General features: G+C 43.2%; 1 protein-coding gene across 1 annotated transcript in view; it reads right to left on the bottom strand.

Moving 5' to 3' along the window:
* LOC138260415 (galectin-related protein-like) overlaps nucleotides 1-20,390 on the bottom strand; it is a 47,774-nt gene that overhangs the window by 5,599 nt on the left and 21,785 nt on the right. Inside the window, exon 3 of the mRNA XM_069208875.1 lies at nucleotides 18,187-18,361. Coding sequence (XP_069064976.1) covers nucleotides 18,187-18,361 — 175 coding nt within the window. The remainder of the gene's footprint in view (nucleotides 1-18,186; nucleotides 18,362-20,390) is intronic.

The raw sequence follows: 20,390 nt of genomic DNA, 5'->3' as shown, positions 1-20,390 counted from the left end.
TTTCGTGTTAAATATGTGTTTGTGTGTATGCATATATGTGTATGTATGTATATACATGTATGTATGTATATGTATGTGTGTGTGTGTGTGTGTATAAATATACATATATATATATATATCACTGAAGAGCAGTCCTGTGTTTCTTCCAGCGCTTGCCTGACGAGGTTGGTGCTCAGTAAATGGGCACAGGACCCATTTTGTATCCACTCCAAAAGAAAATCAAACTTAGGCACTCCATGCAAGTCACTGGCCTTGGTTTATTTCAGAAATTCCATTAAACAAAACATAGGGCAACGCGTTTCAACCATCACGGTCTTCTTCTTTGGCCCTTTTTTACAAACATACAACAAAAATGTGGCCCCTCCCACTTACTATATATCCACTTATCCATAGACATAGAAAAAATCCTTTTTTCTTTTTCCCCTTTTTTTTTCTTTTTCCCCTTTTTCCCTTTTTCCTTCCTCCGTGAATAACAAAATTCCAAATTATAATGTTATATTTCTAATTGTCTATTAAATGTAACATCCCCTGTTGGAGTAATACTGATATGTAATAAACAGTAATGCAAATAATTGGAAGAGCCACTCTATAAACCAGTTAATCATCAAAATAATATTTATTTAGGCCTTTTTAAAATAAAAGATAACCTAATATGGGATTATTACAATTTTCCCCTGCCTTTCCACCAACAGACTAACCAATATGGACAGAAAGTTCTTCGTCCTTGTTCATTCCCCAAGGATAACGGCTATTTAGCTGAATAATGTATTCAGACTCCAATCTCCTTAAATGTTTTTCTCTGTCCCCTCCTCTCATAGTACCCAGGACCCTGTCAATCCCAAAGAATTTCATCTTCTCTACTTTACCCTCATGTTTAAGATTACAGTGTCGCGCTACTGGATAAGCAGCATCCTTATTCAATATTGCTCTCCAGTGCTCAAGAATACGTTTTTTCAGAGGAAAGATGGTACTTCCGACATATTGCAATCCACATGGGCACTCTATTACATAAATAGCGAAATCTGAGTTGGAATTTATGTATTTCTTAATGTTCACTCGTCTGCCCGTGGGTAGCACATATTGCTTACGATTAGAACTGTATCTACACGATTTACACTTGGCACATTTGTAGAAACCTTGATGTTTGTCTAGGAAAGTTCCTTTTGTCTTCCTTGCGTAACTGTGTACGAGAATATCTCTCAAAGAGCCGCTTCTTTTATAAGTTATCATTGGAGTGCGACTCACTAGCTGACCAATTGTTCTGTCACCCTTAATAAGATGCTAATGTTTCATGAGGATCTTTCTAACTTCTGAAGAATATGCATTAAATCCTGTCACAAATCTCGGGGTATTGATATCTTCTCCTCTCTTTCTAGGAATCCATAGTTCAGCTCTTTGAACTTCTTTTACCTTGCGACATGCATTCTTCACTATTTTATGTGGATATCCCCTAGATCTAAATCTCTGTATCATTGTTAATTGTTCTCTCTCAAAACTTTGCGGGGTACTGCAATTTCTCTTAGCTCTTAACAATTCCCCGTAGGGTATATTCCATTTAACATTAGGTGGGTGGTGACTTGAGGCGTGTAGAATGCTGTTTCCAGATGTACTCTTTCTGAATAGTTTGGTATGAAGCGTACCTTTCTCTACACTAACCTCTATATCTAAAAATTCCATCACCTGTTTATGTATTTTATAAGAGAAATGCTAATTCAGATCATTGTTTGGTAACGAATTCAGAAAATCATACAATATTGATTCTGGACCTTCCCATATCATAAATATATCATCAATATATTGTGTCCAAAATATAATATGTTGAAACCATTTCACATTTTCATCTGACATCACCAATTGCGTTTCCCACCACCCCATTAATAGACAGGCATAACTGGGAGCAAAGCAACTTCCCATCGCCGTCCCAGTTGTTTGTCTATACCATTGATCCTCATACAAAAAGAAATTGTTTTCGAGACAAAATCTTAACATATTTAGAAGCAGTTCAGAGTGTTCCAAGAGTCTGATCGGTTTGTCCCTAAAAAAATGTCGGCAAGCCTGAATTCCCTTCTCATGTGGGATACAGGTATATAACGATACTACATCTATAGTTACCATGATATAATCAGTTTGCCAAGGAATATCCTGTATTTTCATTAAAAAATCTGTAGTATCTCTACAATAGGAATTTAAATTAAATACATAAGGACTAAAAAAATAATCTAAATAGATGGAAGCATTCTCCAATAGACTACCTCTTGCTGACACTATAGGTCGACCTGGAGGGTTCTCAATATCCTTGTGAATCTTGGGTAACAGATAGAAGCAAGGTACTACTGGTTTCCGTACCAGTAAAAACATATACTCGTCATTTGAGAGCAGACCTCTGCTGACGCCTTCAAAGAGCAAATCATGGAACCTACTTATAGAATGCCGGTAAGCTGACATTGTCGATATCTCATAACAGCCTGGATTCAACAGTTGTCTCTTTACTTCCTGTTGATACTTTGTAGCATCCCACAACACTACATTGCCCTCCTTATCGGCTGGCTTTATCACAAATGAGGTTGCTTTTTTAAGGGATGTTAGTGCAGTTCGTTGGCCTGCTGTTAGATTTTGTGCAAAAACATCCTTTGTCCTCTTCCATAATTTAAGCAAATCAAAGGTCACTGCCTCTTGAAAGGCGTCAATGTTGTCATGTGGCAAAACTGGATTACATCTTGATTTAGCTTTAAAATTGCTGCCACTAGCACAATCTGTTTGTAGGTCTAAGTCATTTAATAATTCAATATCTGTCACCCATGTCCTTTCTCCTATCTCCAGTTCTCGTAGAGTAGCTAAACCATCTATATCGCTAATCGTTAATGCTGGAGCAACCTCCTCAAAATCTGCTTCTGTTGTATGTGTTGCGGTTCCATCCTTCTGTTGCGCAAAGATTTTCATTAGCTTCAATTTCCTTATCAGATGAAAAACATCAATTTGTGTTCTTGTATAATTGAAATTGGCTGTCGGGCAAAATGATAACCCTAATTTCAGTACCGATTGTTAATCCTGTGATAAAGTATGAGATGAAATATTGACTATTGTCAACTCTCTATCCTTCATTGTTTCTTCCTCCTGGTCTGTCGTGCATTTTTGCCAGCCAGTTTGTCGTTTTCTTGTTGACCTGCCCCCTTTCCTGATCTTTTTGTTCCTGCGCTTTCGCCTCTGTCTCTTGGATGTTTCCTCTGCGGTCTTAAGCTCATCTGTAAAAAACGGTACTCTTCCAGCGTAGTAAATGGTTGACCCACCAATGTACTTGGGCCCGGGGTCTCTTCCAGGTCTGATATGTTCTCCACACTTGATACAGATGAGGACATCTCCTGTCGTCGTAGGGCTTCACCTTGTCTATAATCCTTTCTGGCTTGGTTATATCGTCTACTGAATGTTAAGACGCGTCCTGTTGCATAGTCATTTTTGTCCCGCAAGAATTTTCTTCTCTTCTTCAATTTTATTTCATCTTCATATTTCTTGAGTCGTGCCTCCATTTCTTCACAGAATTTCTTAATCTCATCTTGTGTCTCATGTTGTTCAAGATTTGTCTTTAATTTCTCAATTTCCTCGCTAGTTTGTGTTAGTTCCATCTCCGCATATTTAGATAAGAGTTCTAACATGCTTTTACAAGTTGCTGCCATTAAATGCGACCATTCTTCCAATAGCTTAGGGTGTGGGTTGGAATGTGTTGGAGTGATAAAAATTCGTAGGCCCTGTGGGACCCGACCAATCTCGATATAATTATTTAACGAAATCACTTCCCAGGCTCTATTTATCTCTTTCCTCCTTAATTTCTCCAGTTGCCACAATTGTTGCTTTAGGGGCAATGCCCCTTGTACTCTTCCCTCCTTATTACCATACGGATCAAACCCAGTACTTGTCGCTGTTTCAACAAACAAGTCGCGTGCCTCATCTATCCTCTGACGTATTACCTCACTCATTATTAAAAAATATATATATATATATAATGAATTATTTGTTTGGGGTCATTTCGATGAACTGGTAGTTGTAAAGCACCCTGACATATTACAGTCATTAATAAAGGACTACATTTAAGCCACATTTAAAAAATATGAATTTATCTGATGATGTTTGACCGAGATGCCCAACCTGCACTGCCACTGAAGACACTGTAAATTATATGCAGAGTAGATCACATGAAAATAGCAAACCCACTAAATTTAGAATCTGCAGATGTTCTGCTTTACACTTGGATAGCCTGGAGCCCATGACCTGCCCTGGATGCTTCAAGACACTCAAACATCTGATAAAAAACACAAGGGCCACCCTTACTCCATGGGAACCTCGGCCTCCAATACTCTTAAGAAACAATGGCTTTACACAATTGTTATGCTCACATAAATAATGAAAACTACTACAAATAATAGAAAAGAAAAGCCATCACCCAAAGTCATAGGTATTGTTTTTATGATATATAGTCTCAATCATGTAGTTGAAAAACGCAATTCACAAATGATTCCATAGGAGAAATGCAACATGTCACAAGTGAAAAAGGAACCAAATAGGTATAAATAATTTACAATAGACGCATATATATATATATATATATATATATATATATATATATATTATATATATATATATATATATATATGTGTGTGTAGTGTTGGGCACGTTCTGTGGTGGTGTGGAGCTTGGTTTTTAATGCACAGCATTTAATTTATTTTTAATAGACTACATGTCCCATAATGCACTAATAGGACTCATAGGAGAGACACTATAAATAGGGGACATGGAGATAGGACTAAGTTACTGTGATCAAGACCAGTAGGTCGAAACGCGTCGGTGGTGAAGGATGGTGATTTAATCCTGACTGCAATAAAAAGAAATAACTTCCTCCTGGAGTGCGAATGCGGTGGTGAAGTTGCTTGCAACTGTTTGTTTTTGGATTTATGAGAGGAAATGGTCCATTCCTCACACCTGCACCAACATGAAAGAGCGTGCCAGAAGCAGGACCAGTTTGTTTTCTCATATATATATATATATATATATATATATATATATATATATATATATATATATAACAAAAAAGAAACAAAATAAAAGTATGTGTTTCATAAACTACAATCAACCATGTGTATTAATTAAATTCAGGGATAATGATAATTCTGCGCCTTTTCTTGGATAAGACTTTAAAGTTGGTTTGTTTGACCAGTCAGTATCGACGGCGTTTCGACCCTGTTGTCAGGGGCGCGGCTTCAGGTGGGGGAAAGGTGTTTTGGTTACACCCCCTAATGTATTTTCTGGTAAATAGTGTGGTACAGGTGATTTCAGTCGGTTATGGGGAGGTGTCTGTCAGATTTTTGCATACACACAGACAAAAACACATACACTCTCTCTCCACCTCTGTTTTTAAAAGTCTTAAAATTGTTTTGTTAATTTACAAAAATTACAATTTCTCTCACTTAGTACCCCTATTAATCTGCGCTCATTTCACTTTCCACTGGCCCTTGAGCTCCTCTAATGTGCCCTGCTTGTGCTATAATGTATTTAACACTATGTGCCAGGGTGAGTGTTGGAAAATCTGTACCTCACACCCCCTCCAATCTTACTGGCAAGCTACGCCCCTGCCTGTTGTGGCTACAGGGCTCATCAGGACTAATCAATATAGGGACATATAAGAAGGTAAAGAAAGGTTCAGTTTGAGGGATGGCACTGATATGTGTCAGAATTAGGAGTAACAATCACTGTACCTTTAGTTACGCCGCCTTTAGTATTATACACAAAGATTACTCGAGAGCGCTCACCAAGGGTGCAGGAAAGTAAAAGGTTACTTACTCAGGTAAATCTTGGGGGTATATCCAAAAGTATTCATGAATGCCAAAACTTAATGTGTTGTATTAAAAAAAAGGTTAATAATATAAGTTTCACTCACCCCTGAAGGACAAGGCACCAACATGGGATCTAAATAGGTCAGAATTTTATGGTGGCCCGAGGCAGGGTCCTATCTAGTCACTGGGGGGAGGCTCAGCAAGCGGGAAAGCTGTTCAGCTCGCCGCAGTAGCAATGTTCGTGCACGTCGCACGAGCCAGCTCTGCGTGCAGCATCTCAGTCAGTGTCTGAGTGAAGATGCAGAAAAGCGCTTCCCCGAGACACTGACCCAGGCCAAAACGAGGCTTGGAAATGCGTGCACTGCATGCTAGACAAAGAGGAGGGACAATTATTATTCAAAGCTCCCATCCGAGCCGGACTTAAGTGAAAAAGTGTTGTGACACTCTATCAATGGAAGGAAGCATGAGGAAACAAGCAATAGGTCTCGCATTTACTTGCGCTAGAGCTATTGGCACTGTGAATGCATAACTGGACTTTTTTTTGCCACATTAATTGGTCAACCCTGCTGCATATTTTGTTCCTTTCCGCCACATAATTCCTGTAGTCCTGCATATAACTAAAGGGTTAATATGCTGATTTTTTTTTAAACAAGACCCTTAAAACACAAACTACTCCCAGGTGCAAAACATATTTACTTGGCAGTTGGTACAGGCAACATTGCCCGCGGGGCAATGAATAAATAATTGTACTCTAAGAATGTGTGCTTATTGGCTCACGGTCCCTTTACTGCAGTCTGGGGAATCAAACAAAACAAACATGATTTTTCACACGCTTGAGGAGAGCCACCTCACATGATATTAATGATCTTCAGTCAGTCTTGAACTGAAATATTAATTATAAAATATTGACCGTTGTACATCATAATCAACTGTAAGCTCTCCTCTGGGTTAGTTTTATAAATATACACATACACTCAAGTTTTACAGACTCAAACATGTGTAGTTCATCTAGTCAGGTTTCTGCTTTGTACTTTGTCCCAGAATGCAAAGCTGAAACATAAACTAAATAAGCTAATCACGCATCGAACTAGGAAGTTGGACAACTCTACGAATAGTACTCAAAGGGCTGGTTTCCAGCTTGCATCACATTATAAAAATAAAACTACAAGTCCCAGAATAATATGTGTGCCTCAAATAAGTTGTACTAAGCAGATCAGAGTGCATATAATATAAAAATGTCAAAATAACTCTAGTGATTAATGTTCTTTTTAGAGAGAGAACGTACGTTTGTGTAGTGGAAGTTTGGACTCATTATAAGGTAGCGCAAAGGGTTAATGTTCTTTCTGGAGAGAGAATACACTTTTACCTAGTGGAAGTTTGGAGTCATCATAATGTATCACACAGGGTTAATGTGCCTACTGCAAAGAATGTGTACTAATCAGATCAGAGTGCATGTAATGTAAAAATAATACTGGCAATCAAGTTTGGGCTCTGAGCGCCATGGCAGCCACGAAGTGCAGACAAAAGAAAAAAGTAGCTTGCCCATGCTGAAGTATATCGGCAATCGTGCAATTATCCATGTAATAGGGTTCGTGTCCAAGGCGATAACCAAACCACCCCAAGGCGGAACAAGCTAAAAGCATTTACCACGGATAACGAGTGATTTTTGAAAGGCACGCCCACAAACAAATGAAAGTCATGGGACTGAGGTGGGCGTGGTTAAAAGCCCACAATACTTACAACAGGTCAAAGCGCTTGCGCTCTCGACCTAAAAAAAGAATTGCAAGTAGATGATTCTAGGGCAGAACTGATGAATTATAAATCCATTACGAAAAAATAAATATAATGATCAATAAAGCTTATACACATGTAATTATGATAACGATATTGACCCAGAATTACATCAGTAGTCCAACATAATGTGTGAGCAGTTCTTGTTACAATTCATAATCGCAACATGATTGTCAAGGGGAATATTCAGAAAAGAACACCATGTGTTTTTTTTTTATGTGCTTAGTCCACCCACAAATGTGTGCCACTCTTCCACAGTGTTTAGTCCAACACTCAATCCACTTTCATTCCATTTTATGTGGTATCTGTAGGAGATCACCACCTCTCTCTGGGATATGTGCCATATTAATAATTTGCCATGTAATGCCCTCTATAGTGTGGTTTTGTTCTATAAAGTGTGCCACCAAAAGAGCACTTCACACTTTGCATTTAGTCCTGCTTTGGTGCTTACATGTCCTTGTCTTTACAGATTCTAAGGTGTGTCCTACATATGGACACCATATACAGTATATCACATTTTTTGAGTTACACTTCGAAAAGTATTTAAAATCAAATTTGCATTCGTAGTGTATTTACATGCAACATAGTTACCAAATCATAGTGCCCTTTCACAGGTTGTGGGTCCCACATACTTTCCAATGCTGTATTAGTGTTGGGATTAATGTTTCTGACTCCCGAATGAACAAGGTGGTCTTTAATGTTTTTGCCTCTTTTGAAGGCAAACAATGTGAGTTTGATTGAGGGATCAATATTCTTAATGATGTGCCAATTGTTTGTGATGATATCCCTGATCTTATACATGTAGAGACAAAACGTGGTAACACACAGTAGCCTATCAGTAACTTAATTGTTTACGTGGAGCAGTTCTTCCCGGGCACAACATCAGGCTCTTTTAAGAGAGGATCGTGCCAGGACACACATGCCTTGACTGAGCTCTGCACTACATTTCCCAGCATGCTGCGAGGAGGCCTGAGACGCATAAAGTTAGGACCTGAGGCCCGCTGCACAGGACACACACACATACAGCAGAGTCGGAGAGGCCTTGACTGAGCTCTGCACAACATTTCTGAGAGTGCCGGCCAGGAGGCCTGGGATGCATAAAGTTAGGACCTGAGACCCACTGCGCGGGACACGCACATACAGCAGTGCGGGGAAGGCCTTGACTGAGCTCTGCATTACAATTACCAGCGTATCGGCCAGGAGGCCTGGGGCGCATAAAGTTGGGACCTGAGCCCCGCTGCACAGAACGCACTCATACAGCAGAGCGGGGGAGGCCTTGACTGAGCTCCACACTATATTTCCCAGTGTGCCGGCCAGGATGCCGGGGACGCACAGAGTTGGGACCTGAGACCTACTTTACGGGAAGCGCACGGGACATCCGTCTGCACCTGTCCGCGGCTGGATGAGGCTGGGCCCCTCCTCAAAGCTGCTCATTCTCGGATCAGGCTTGTTGGATGAGTGACAGCCCTTTTTATTTATACTTTGAGTTCGATCAAGCCTGCTTTGGTCAAGCCGTAGGGGGCTGTTTGTGCAGCTATCTTGGCGTACCGGGGGGCAGATTCTGATGGAGAAGAAAAGGCCATTATGCTGTAAAGACCTCCCAGTGGGTAGTAAGAATCCTGTCAGTACTGCCCTTGACTCTTTTCTGGCCCAAGCTGTGGGGGTGGTTTCCAAGGAGATAGTGTTGGCCAAGAGGCATCTCTCTCTAGAAATGAGTGAATGACAAAGAGTGACTCTTTGAACATTGATATGGGTGATGCATAGTACCTGCATCAAGGGACAATTTACATAGGTCCCCTAAGATGGAAGTGAATAATGATCCGACTAGGGGAGTCTCTGACTGATGCACAGGTGATACTACTGACTTCATGGCCATGCTCTCTAGTTGCAGTAGTCCACCGACTAAAAAGAAAAGACCATTAAAAAGAGCTGGGAAAAAAAACAGCCGACCCTGTTTCTACAGTTCATGTTGCCCCTCCTTGCTTCCAGGGGGGCTCTTGCCCAGGGCAGGACCAACTGTTTTTTGTAAACAAACTTCTGGGTCATATTAAGGAGATGGTAGAATTCTGCCTGGCATCATTGAGGGATAAACTCCACTCTTTAGAGTCAGCGGTTTCTCTGGGGGCTCGGCAAGACCAACCACGCGATTCTAACACACTTGGATGTAATGGTCTTGTGTGCTCTCTCTCAGATAAGGAAGCACCTCTGTTGGCTACTCCACCCCCCCATGTGAACCCAATCTATCAGACCACTCAGCTGCCCCTTGGGGAACTCTGCCATTCGTACCCATTGCCAAGTGGTTGCTGAGACTGCTGGGTCTGCTGGGGTTCCAGTTAGAGAAAATGTTACTGATGTTAACATCACTAGGCCTATTCAGAGGAATTCACCTGCAATAAGGAATTCTAGTGGTCACTAACACCCACCTAGCTCTGTGTTCTCATTTGAAGCTACCCCCGGATTGTGTTCCTTAAGTTGTAATCCTCACAAATGTACCTTTGTTATCACATGACTCACGTGAATCTACAGTGCAGCTGAAAAACAAGACTGGACATTGGCTGGGTAAAAATTGTGATTTTAATTTTAAAGATTTCGAGGATATTTTGTTTGTTAAGTGGATTGGGTGGACCGGCCGATCGGCTAAGAACAGGAAAGGGGATTGCATTGCAGTAAACTAAAGATACCCAGAGTTGGCCGGCCCCTGATCTCTTCGTGTTTAATAGACCCATCCTCTTGTGATGCAATTTGGTTAGTTTCCTTGGGTTTTTTCTACAGACACACATTTTACCAAGACATTTCTTGTGCTCGAGGGGTGGCTATATTGCTTAGTGCCCAGCCTTTACTTAGCCTGAACAACAGATTTTCTGTTTTGTTGGGTTTAGAGGTAAATGACTGACCCATTAGTCTGGCTAGCTGCCCTGTTCAAGATGTGTATCACTGTGGTTGTGCAAAGGGACCTAAGCCTCCTCCTATCCCTGAGGTGGCCTCCGATAAGGATACATTGTTCCTGGCATCACTAATTTCTTGGAATATTGCAAGGTATGATACCAAGCTCCAGGATGAGATATGGGTGGGGTATATCTCTGCTTTTGATTTTATCCTGCTGCAAGAGACATGGTGGGAGGGTGAAGCTGAATGGGATGGGTTTCAAAGGTTTGCTGTTCCAGCTGTTCGTGTGATAAATAGGCCACATCATATTAGAAGCAATCATCAGGGCACCTTAATTGCCTGGGTGGTTTTTCCTAACAAATACAATGTTTTAATTGTAAATTTTTATAATGCTGTTTGGTAGTCAGGATGTCAAATTACAGCACTTTTTTCCTGTCCTGCACACACTGAAATTGGGGATGGATTTTCTCCAGGATGAGGACGACCCCCGTGAACCGCTAGTCCCCACATCATTACTCATCTTTATCCCCCCTTTTATCTTCTTCCTTCCACTCATCCGCCCTTCCCTTTGTTCACCTTCCCTCGGTCACACACATGCATAAGCACTCCCCACCCCCCTCATAGTCGCTCTTCTGATCCGAACATGAGTCCCTGTCCCTCTATCTGTTATCCCGGCCCCCCCTTTATTTATCACTCCCCTGTCTTCGTCTCCATCTGTCCTACATCCTCCTCTTCTTTTTTCTCCCAGTATCTGCTATTGCGATCCTATCTGATCTCCCCTGAATCATCTATGTTATCCATTAGAGTGAGATTCTGTATTGTACTGTTTTCCATAGTGTCCTCTTCTTTCTCATACTACTACCATTACTTTGCTAACATATTGATACTCTATATCATAGACTTCGGACCCACCTGCCTATTTCCCCAGCAGAACTCGCTCAAGGCCATTCTCATCTGGCGATCTTCTACGACGGAACCCCCTTCTCCGCTCTGCCCTTACCTTCCCTTCCGCATGCCCTTTCTCATCCTCATCAATAGTGGTGACCTATTTGGCCCACAGATGCAACTTTGGGTCTCTTGACCTCCACTGCCCCGGTGCTTCACTGTGCCAGGTGGGCACATCCTCTTCTGAACACTGGCACCATATGTTTGGCACAGGAGCTTTATCGCCCCTTCTCTCCACATGGCTTTCCTCCTACTAGTAAAGGCCTTCCTGGTTCTCCCACCAGGATGGGGATCGCTGTCTTCTCATCATATAGAAGGTCAAGTGTAATTTCTGTATACTTCAGCACTATGCATGTACAACGTTGTTGATGTTTTCTTTCAAAGACTACCACAAATGCTAATTTTTACCCCTGTGGTATTCTGTCTTTTGTGATTCTTCAAAATAAACAATTGTGAAACAAAAACTTTTTTTTTTAATTTTGAGGATGGAATCCGTCTTGAATGAATTTTGTGTTATTGTGGCAGGGGCCTTTAATGCTAAGGCTGGTGGTTACCCTACCATAGGTAATCCTTTTGACTGGGACGATTGTCTTACCACTACTGAGGTATCCTGGGACAGAAGAGGTGAGACGGTAATTAATGCTCTGCTAAAGATGGGGCTGATTAATACCTCTGAATTGATCTTTAACCCTGGGAGACAGGCCCCCTCTTTTGTTGGTAGGGGAGGCAGGTACGACAATTCATTATGTTTTTGTGACTGCTTCAGTGAGCCATCTTGTACAGCAAGGCGGGGTCAAAATGCAGGATCACAGCGACCACAATCCTCTCGTATTGACCTTTGACTTCCCCTTCATCAAGCCTCTGCCTGCTGTAATAGAATCTACCAGGTTGGAAGCGAAGGATCAAGGCTGCAGGATGCGCTGACGCTAAGTTGATATCCCCCAGGTCTTAGCTCTCACGGTGAAAAGTGCCTTTAATATGATTGTAGGCACTCTCCTGTCAGAAAACCCCTCAGCTGTAGAGGTGATTGATGCTCTGGAAAGATTAAACAACTCCATTAGAACTATTATTAATCCCAGTGGTGGGTCTCCTTGTAAGACCCAGAGTGGATGGTTTGATAAATCATGCCATGCTGCTAGGAAAATCCTGCTCAAAGAACTGAAAACGTTGCCCAGAGTTAGAGAACATGTGATCAGGGTTAGGACCCAGCATAAGCTTGCCCTGAAGATCAGCAAGCTGAAGTTTAACAAACAGATGTGGAGAGATTTAGTGCATGCTTGTGGCACAAAGAACACAGGCCTATTTTGGAACATTGACAACAGGGGAAGATTCGCCACAGGAACTTCTGGGGGGATTGGATGCAATATTCCACCCTTTATTTGGGTAAATCATTCTCGCAGCATCTACTCTCCTGAGACTTCTAGGGAAGCTGAGGTGGACTCGGGTGACTCTGGTCAGAGTTTGCTCATTAGGTTCAGCCTGGATGAGGTGGTTGTTGCCTTACAGAAGAGTCCAGTACACAAAGCTCCTGGGCCGGATGCCATTACGATGGATTTATACAAAGGAAATATTCAGTTTTGAGCTCCCATTATTGTAAATGTACTAAATGCTGCTATGATTTCTGGGATTCTCTCTTCGTGGAAATGTGCCTGCATCGTGCTGGTGTTCAAAAAAGGGAATCGTAAGTGTTATCGCCCTATCTCACTGTTAGATTCTTTGGGGAAAATTTTGGGCTGTATTGTTTTGCGGCACATTGAGAGCTGGGTGGAGGAACAAGATCTCATGATCCGGGTTCAGTATGGGTTCAGGGAAAGGCTGGGGACCCAGGAACAGTGCCTAAATCTGTTATTACCTATTGGCAAATACACAATCACAAATAAAGGAACTCTTTACCTGGCATTCATAGACCTTAGCTGTGCCTTTGACAGGGTAAATCGCGTTAAGGGTTTGTTATCTAAGATGGGGCTGTTGAGCTCAATTGTTGATCTCTTGTGAAAGCTCCATACTGGAACTAATGCTTCTGTGAGTTATGGGTTAAAGGGCAAATGTACAGATCCATTCACCCTCAACAGAGGGGTGAGGTAGGGTTGTATTCTTGCCCCCATGCTATTTCTTTAGTATACTAATGGTTTGCATGACTTCCTTGTGGAAAGATGTAAGGATGTTCCTAAAATGAATGGGAAGAGTGTGCCATCTCTGGTCTATGCCGATGATGCAGTGTTGTTGCGTCGCACTATGATCTACAAACTGCGGTGAATTTTTCTGTGGAGTTTATGATCAGCCTAGATTTGGAAGTGAATATTGGCAAAACCCATTATGTGGTTTGCGGGAAGCCTCAGAGCAAACTAGATGTTGTGTCTAAAAATGGGCAAATAATGAGCTATGTTCATGATTTCCCCTATCTTGGGGTGACCTTTGATAATAAAGTACTTGGAGCTCTGCATTTGTAGGCGCTGCTCACGTTTTAACGCTGCAGTGGGTGCTACATTTGATTTTTTGGCCAGGTTTGGGAACAAGACTATGTTACCCTTACTCTATGTGTATAGGCGTAAATGCATTCCGGTTTTGTTGTAGGGGCCTCATTTTGGGGGTATTGTTGCAGCATGGTCCCTCAAAAAGAAGAGAACCGACTTTGCAGAAGTTTCTTAGGAGTTGGGCCCAATATCCCTGGGTTCTGTCTGCATGAGGAACTGGATTTGGGTTTTGTAGAAGACAGTATCAAGATTGCTCCGCTTCTTTTGTAGATTTCTGTCTGGAACAACGAGCGTGCCTCCCTGAATAGGGAGGTGATCCTTGACTGTTCGGCCTGTGAATTTGGACAGGCCATCCCTTGGTTACACTATATTAAAAGCACTGCCTTGATTTTGGGATGCCCGGAGATTTTTAACTCCCCACAGTCATTAAGACGATCTGATAAGCGTTGGGTTAAGGAGGAATTTAACAAACTTATAGCGGGCAAAAGGGAAGCTACTAAACTAGTGAAACCGTCTGTGCAGGATTTTCTCATGACTAAGATGTACCCGGGGCCTGAGTTTTATTTATTGGTGGTTCAAAATGTGTGGGAATGGTTGCTTATTACTCAATTTCGTCTTGGTTCAATTAGATGTCATTTGTGCTTTTCGTTTGGCCAGTACGACTCAGAGAGTATTCTTATATGTCCTTGTGATGGTGCTTTCCACAGACCCAGCTCCATTTTACTTTCTTTTGCGAGTTTTATGATCCTTTTAGGCGTAGGTTTTTATTGCCTATATTGAAGAGCAAGGGTCTTTTACAATGCCGCCTCAGGTTCTGCCATCAGCACCAACCTCCAGGTATTGCCCTTCACCGCCAGCCAGTGCCTCTCAATCATGGCGCAATGGGCAGGCATACCCAACATAGCAGGGGGGGTAGCTCCCACTCAATTGTAGTTTAATAACTCTCCAACTGTTCCCCCTGCCACACCGCCCCAAGGGTAGAGGCCATTACTTTCCTCCCCAGGGGGACCAAGTCTCCAATGAACAGTCAGAAGCACCCTAGTCTCCTCTGCCAAATCACGGGGGCCAAGGGCCCTCCAGCACTCGCCTTCAAATTCGGGAGGGGGGCACTGGTTTCCCCTCTCCTCCTTGCCCCCACCTCAACACTCAAGTCCCCATTCGGTAAGCAAATATTAAGACATAGGAGGGGGGAGCACTGCCTCTGTGGCCCTCCTCGTAGTCCCCCTGCCATCTCAACAGCGTCTTAGCTTCCATTTCCTCGGGCTGATTCCTTGTGTTCGCTCCTGTTGCTCTCCGCAGTCTCTCCAGGTCCCTGCCTCCTGCCCCAGCCAGGACCATATATCTGCTTTGGTGGGGTCTTGGCAGCACTTCCGCCCTCGTACCTCCTCACTGCTGGGATGCGGCCCTGATCCTCCCATCTCCCCATCTCCGCCAATCAGGGCCTGCTCTCCTCTTTCCGCCGTACACCGATCCTGCAGGGGCCACTCTCCAGTACTGCCACAGCTACCCCATATCCCTCGCATTTGCCCTCATCGCATCCAAGCCGTGTACAGGCCCTCGCCACTGCCTCCATGCCACCATGCCTTCTCACTGTGCCCCGATCTCAGCAGCAGCAGCCGCCATCTTGTGCAGCTCCGTCCGGTCCTACTCAGCTTTTTGGCCCATTCCGCTGCCTGCTCCAGCTCAAAAAGGGGGGACCCTTACACTCTCTCTCCGGATGCATGTGGGGGCCGGCTGCACTACAGGATGACGTCCCAGGTTGGGGCTCGGGGTCAGGAGCTCCTCAATCTTCCACCGTCGCCATCAGCGTCAAGCCACGCCCCAACAATGCCACCAAGCTTATCTCTATTTGCTCATGGTACCTGATGAATTTGTTTGTTGTGGAGTCGAGTCTTTCCTTATATGTGCTATACGTTGATTTTTATCTATGTTTTACGATTTTTTGTATGTTTTTAATTCTATTGTATTATTATGGGGGTCATTCTGACCCCCGCGGGCGGCGGTCGCCGCCCGCCTGGCGGGAACCGCCAGAAGACCGTACCGCGGTCAAAAGACCGCGGCGGTCATTCTGACTTTCCCGCTGGGCTGGCGGGCGACCGCCAAAAGGCCGCCCGCCCGCCCAGCGGGAAAGCACCAGCAACGAGGAAGCCGGCTCCGAATGGAGCCGGCGGAGTTGCTGGTGTGCGACGGGTGCAGTTGCACCTGTCGCGATTTTCAGTGTCTGCCAAGCAGACACTGAAAATCAATGTGGGGCCCTGTTAGGGGGCCCCTGCAGTGCCCATGCCAGTGGCATGGGCACTGCAGGGGCCCCCAGGGGCCCCACGACACCCGTTCCCACCAGCCTGGTTCTGGCGGTGAAAACCGCCAGAACAAAGGCTGGCGGGAAGGGGGTCGGAATCCCCATGGCGGCGCTGCTTGCAGCGCCGCCGTGGAGGATTCACAGGGGCAGCGGGAAACCAGCGGGAAACCGCCGGCTTCCTTTTCTGACCGCAGCTGTCAGAATAGCCCCAGAAGCACCGCCAGCCTGTTGGCGGGGCTTCCTCCGTCCCCTACTCTGGCGGTCCGGGAATGACCCCCTATGTGTTTTATGGTTGTATTGTATAACCGAATAAAGATTAACTGACCTAAGGATCTTACTGTCTTTTTAGGATGGCCTCTATTAAGAAGTCTTTCTTGTAAAGAGGTTCTCCTCTCTAAAGTAATCATTTTTGTAAGTGCAGTTTCTCCTGAGTCTAAGAAACTGTCCAAACGGAAGGGCATCTCTCAATGCTCTCGGATGGAAGCTACCTTGGTTTCTTAAATAAGTTGGCATATAACTTCCCATTTTCCTGTCTGATAATTAAATCAAGGAAGGAAATCTCTGTTCTATCTCGAGAAAAAAGGTCTTTTTGTGATCTATTGAAGTATTCTAAAAATCTTTGAAACGTATCTTCTGTCCCAGACCAAATAAGAGAAATATCTTCAATGTATCATTTCCAACATTTTATGTTGGAACGATAAATGTTAGCTTCTGTTAGAACGAACTTGTGAGTGAAATCATCAACAAAGATATTTGCCAGATTTGGTGCAAACATAGCATCCATGGTGGTTCCTAAGCACCGCTGGTAGCACTGGCTGTCGTATTTAAATAGTTACACTGTAAAGCAATAATAAAAAAATGATCAAATCAGTAGGAACTCTCCTCAATTGGAAACAAGTTACCAGTAGTTTCTCAATTATCAGGATGCTTTCTTCTAGCGGGATGTTAGTATAAAGTAAGGCAACGTCCAGGGTAACTAAAAGACCAGTGTTGACGTCAGAAGGCATTCTTTCAAAGAGACTGACCATTATGTACAGTCCCTTACATGGGCCTCCAGTTGTGGGACACAGTCCTTGATAAAGACATTGATGTACTCTCCTAAGGGAAAATGGAATGACAGCCTGAAAGAATGGATCTTCCTAACGGATGATTCATATCTTCATGTATTGTTGGAAAAGTGTAAAAGACAGTGTACGCATATTGTATTTATTCAGAAATATTAACTCTTTATCAGATAGGAAACCAAACTCCTTGGCTTGTGTAGTTACCACCTACACAAATGTAGATCTGACACTTTCTATGGGATTCTAGGTCAGCCTTTGGAAATGGCCGGTGTTGGGGATCTGTCTTTTCAATTCAGGGTCATACGCTGGACCCTGAAGGCACTGAGAATTATATATGCGTGGTAAAGCACATGAAAATAGCAAACCCACTCAAATTAGAACCTGCAGTGCTTTACACCTGGCAAGCCTGGATCCCATGACCACCCTAGGATGCTTCAAGACACTCAAAGGCAGGACCAGCACGGCATAGATCATGTTACCGACAGACCTAATCCCACAGATTATTGCTTTCACATCAAAGGATAGATTAAATGTCACCATTTTGTACATGGTTGAAGATGACCCTTTTTCATGCCACAATACTCCAATTATTCACAGTACAGGGTAAAAAAATATTTCAAAATGCAACAGCATATGAAGCAGGCAGGTCAGCAGTCCAACAGCATTACTAGTCATTCCAACTCCAGGAAGCAATAGTGCAAGAATCCACCACCTTATAGGTTTGTCTTTTTCCAGGCCTGTTATTTGTTGTGGTGTGCAGCCTGGTGACACTGAGGTACCCAGAAACAACAATGTGATTTTTCACTTTAAATAAATACCATATGTTTAAACTGAAAGTGTGGCTTTGCATATTCACTGTGTTGGTCTCCCACTATATTTCTCCAACTTAACATCCCTTCATTTACCTTAAAATGTTCTCCAGCTGTAAAGGGGAAGTATTGTATATTTTTCTCCTCTGTGCCCCATTCCTCTGCAATTTTTGCATTTCGAATTATTGATCGCTCCTGGAAGTTGACTGTCATTTGAAGTGCTATGTCCGCCTTGGGGTCGACAGGATTGCACAACAAACTGACTGTAAGGCTGAAAGATATCAGAGCCAGCATTAACGTTTAGAGTTGATGGGGAAATCATGACTGGTATATTACAATGCAGTGATTTGAGACAATCTCATCTGAATGCACGTAAAATGTTCAAAGGCTCACTGAAAAACACTATTTTCAAAACAAATCTTTCCAGAAAGTATTACATTTTGAAAGGTATGCCTGGAAGAAGAACATTTTTCAAAACGAAAATCACAGACCGACTCCACTTTAGTGATCAGAAAGACTTGTCACTTAAATACCCAACGATAATCGTAGTTTCTAACAGTGCTTAAATTGTAAATAAAAACGGGCCAGTCCCCAAAGCCCTCCTCTTGAACTCGCGGCTCCTGCAATTAAATGTGGGAACACGGAATATTGAGGAAGCGTAATCCTGGAGCCATCTCGGGTCTCCTCAATCCATTTACAGCCACTCCCTGCCCCTTCAGCTCACTCCAGCAGCTTTGTGGTTTCTCCCACTGTGACGCTTTTTTGTTTTTCCCTTCCTCCGTCTTTCCCATATGTGTCTTTTGCTCGCAGCAAATGCTTGAGGCAGGAGAATAAGCCCCGGCCCTCAAAAATAAGTGCCAGTGCTCAGCACCAGAAACAACAAGCACAAATTAAGCACTGATTTCTAAAATCAATAAGTAAGCAATCATAAATAGTTTGAAAAATTAATAAAGCACAAACGTGCCTCATTGCATTTAGCCGTTGGGTGCATCTGAGCATCACAGGACAGGAAGGTGGAAGTTCAGGTCACTAATACCAGAGGTGGAGGAAGCCAGAGGGAGACATTGAGGAGACAGACAAAAAAGGAGGAGAAAGGGGGAGAAGGAACAGAGAAACACAAAGAAATGGAGCTGAAAGGGAGCAGCAGAGAGTGGGGAAAAAAATGTGTTGGAAAAAACGGTGGGTGAAGGAAAGGGTCAGCGTGGCAGAAAAACGGGCCTCCCTTTGTTAAACCATCCACACAACTCTGTAGAGGTGGAAAAAGGCAAGAGGAACGAGGCATTACGGGGCAAGAAAGTGGGAGAGAAGTATAGGAGTTCCTCATTAAAAACAAAACAAAATCTAATAGAAACGTTTTTCGGATCACTTGATGGGATTGTTTCATACAAATATAAAATGTAACTGAATCCATAGATTCAATTGATAATATTCAGTTTGTCACCTAATCCCAGCCTTCGGCTCGGGCCTTTAATGCGGGAGCGAGCCTTTAATAGCGGGTAGAGCCCGCTACGGCGGGTTCTAAGGCTATATTGGAACATTGGAATGTTGAGCACTCCGTTGGAAACAATGGAGTGCTCCGGGCTTCTAATGGTGGTAGAAGCCTGAAGCTCCAACATTCCAATATTGGAGTTCACATCTGTTGCAGTAAACAAGGACATCACAGAGCCCGAGGTGATTTCAACCCCATCGGCTCCATGAGCCTTTTGATTTATTTATTAGAACATTCTGCCCTCTAGTGGAAGAATGTTCTAATAGCCTTATAGCCCTCTGTAGCTGAGCTATACAGGCATTAAAGTCCTGCTCCTTTGTTTAACCCTGTAGAGGGCCTTTAGTTGGCGCTATAGTTTGCTATGGCAGGCTATAAGGCTATATTACAAAACTGGAATGTTGAACACTCCAGTCGAGATAAAGAAGTAGCTCTAGGCTTCTAATGACTGGTATAATCCCAGAGCTCCAACATGCCAAAGTTTCTTTCACAGCAACAGCTGCGATCAAAGGCCTTACAGGTCCCAGGGGATTTCAACCCCCTCGGGCTTCGTGAGGCCTTTGTTTTACTAATTAGAACATTCAGCCCCATCAGGGGGGCTTTAACGCTGGAGCGGGCCTTTAATGGCCAGTATAGCCCACTACAGGGTTCTATAAAGCTACATTCTATAATTGAATAAACTAACACCTCACCTTTAATATCGTGCATAGTGTTCCTTTTGATATCAAATGATCTTGAACCAGAAAGTATTCATTATGAGATGACGTGGGTGTGCCAGGGAAAGAACAGTACATCCCTTCTCGATGGACTTCGA

This window comes from Pleurodeles waltl, chromosome 9 (genome assembly GCF_031143425.1).
Source record: "Pleurodeles waltl isolate 20211129_DDA chromosome 9, aPleWal1.hap1.20221129, whole genome shotgun sequence".
Taxonomy (NCBI): domain Eukaryota; kingdom Metazoa; phylum Chordata; class Amphibia; order Caudata; family Salamandridae; genus Pleurodeles; species Pleurodeles waltl.
The sequence above is the reverse complement of the archived record's forward strand: the minus strand, read 5'-3'. Positions and strand labels throughout refer to the sequence as shown.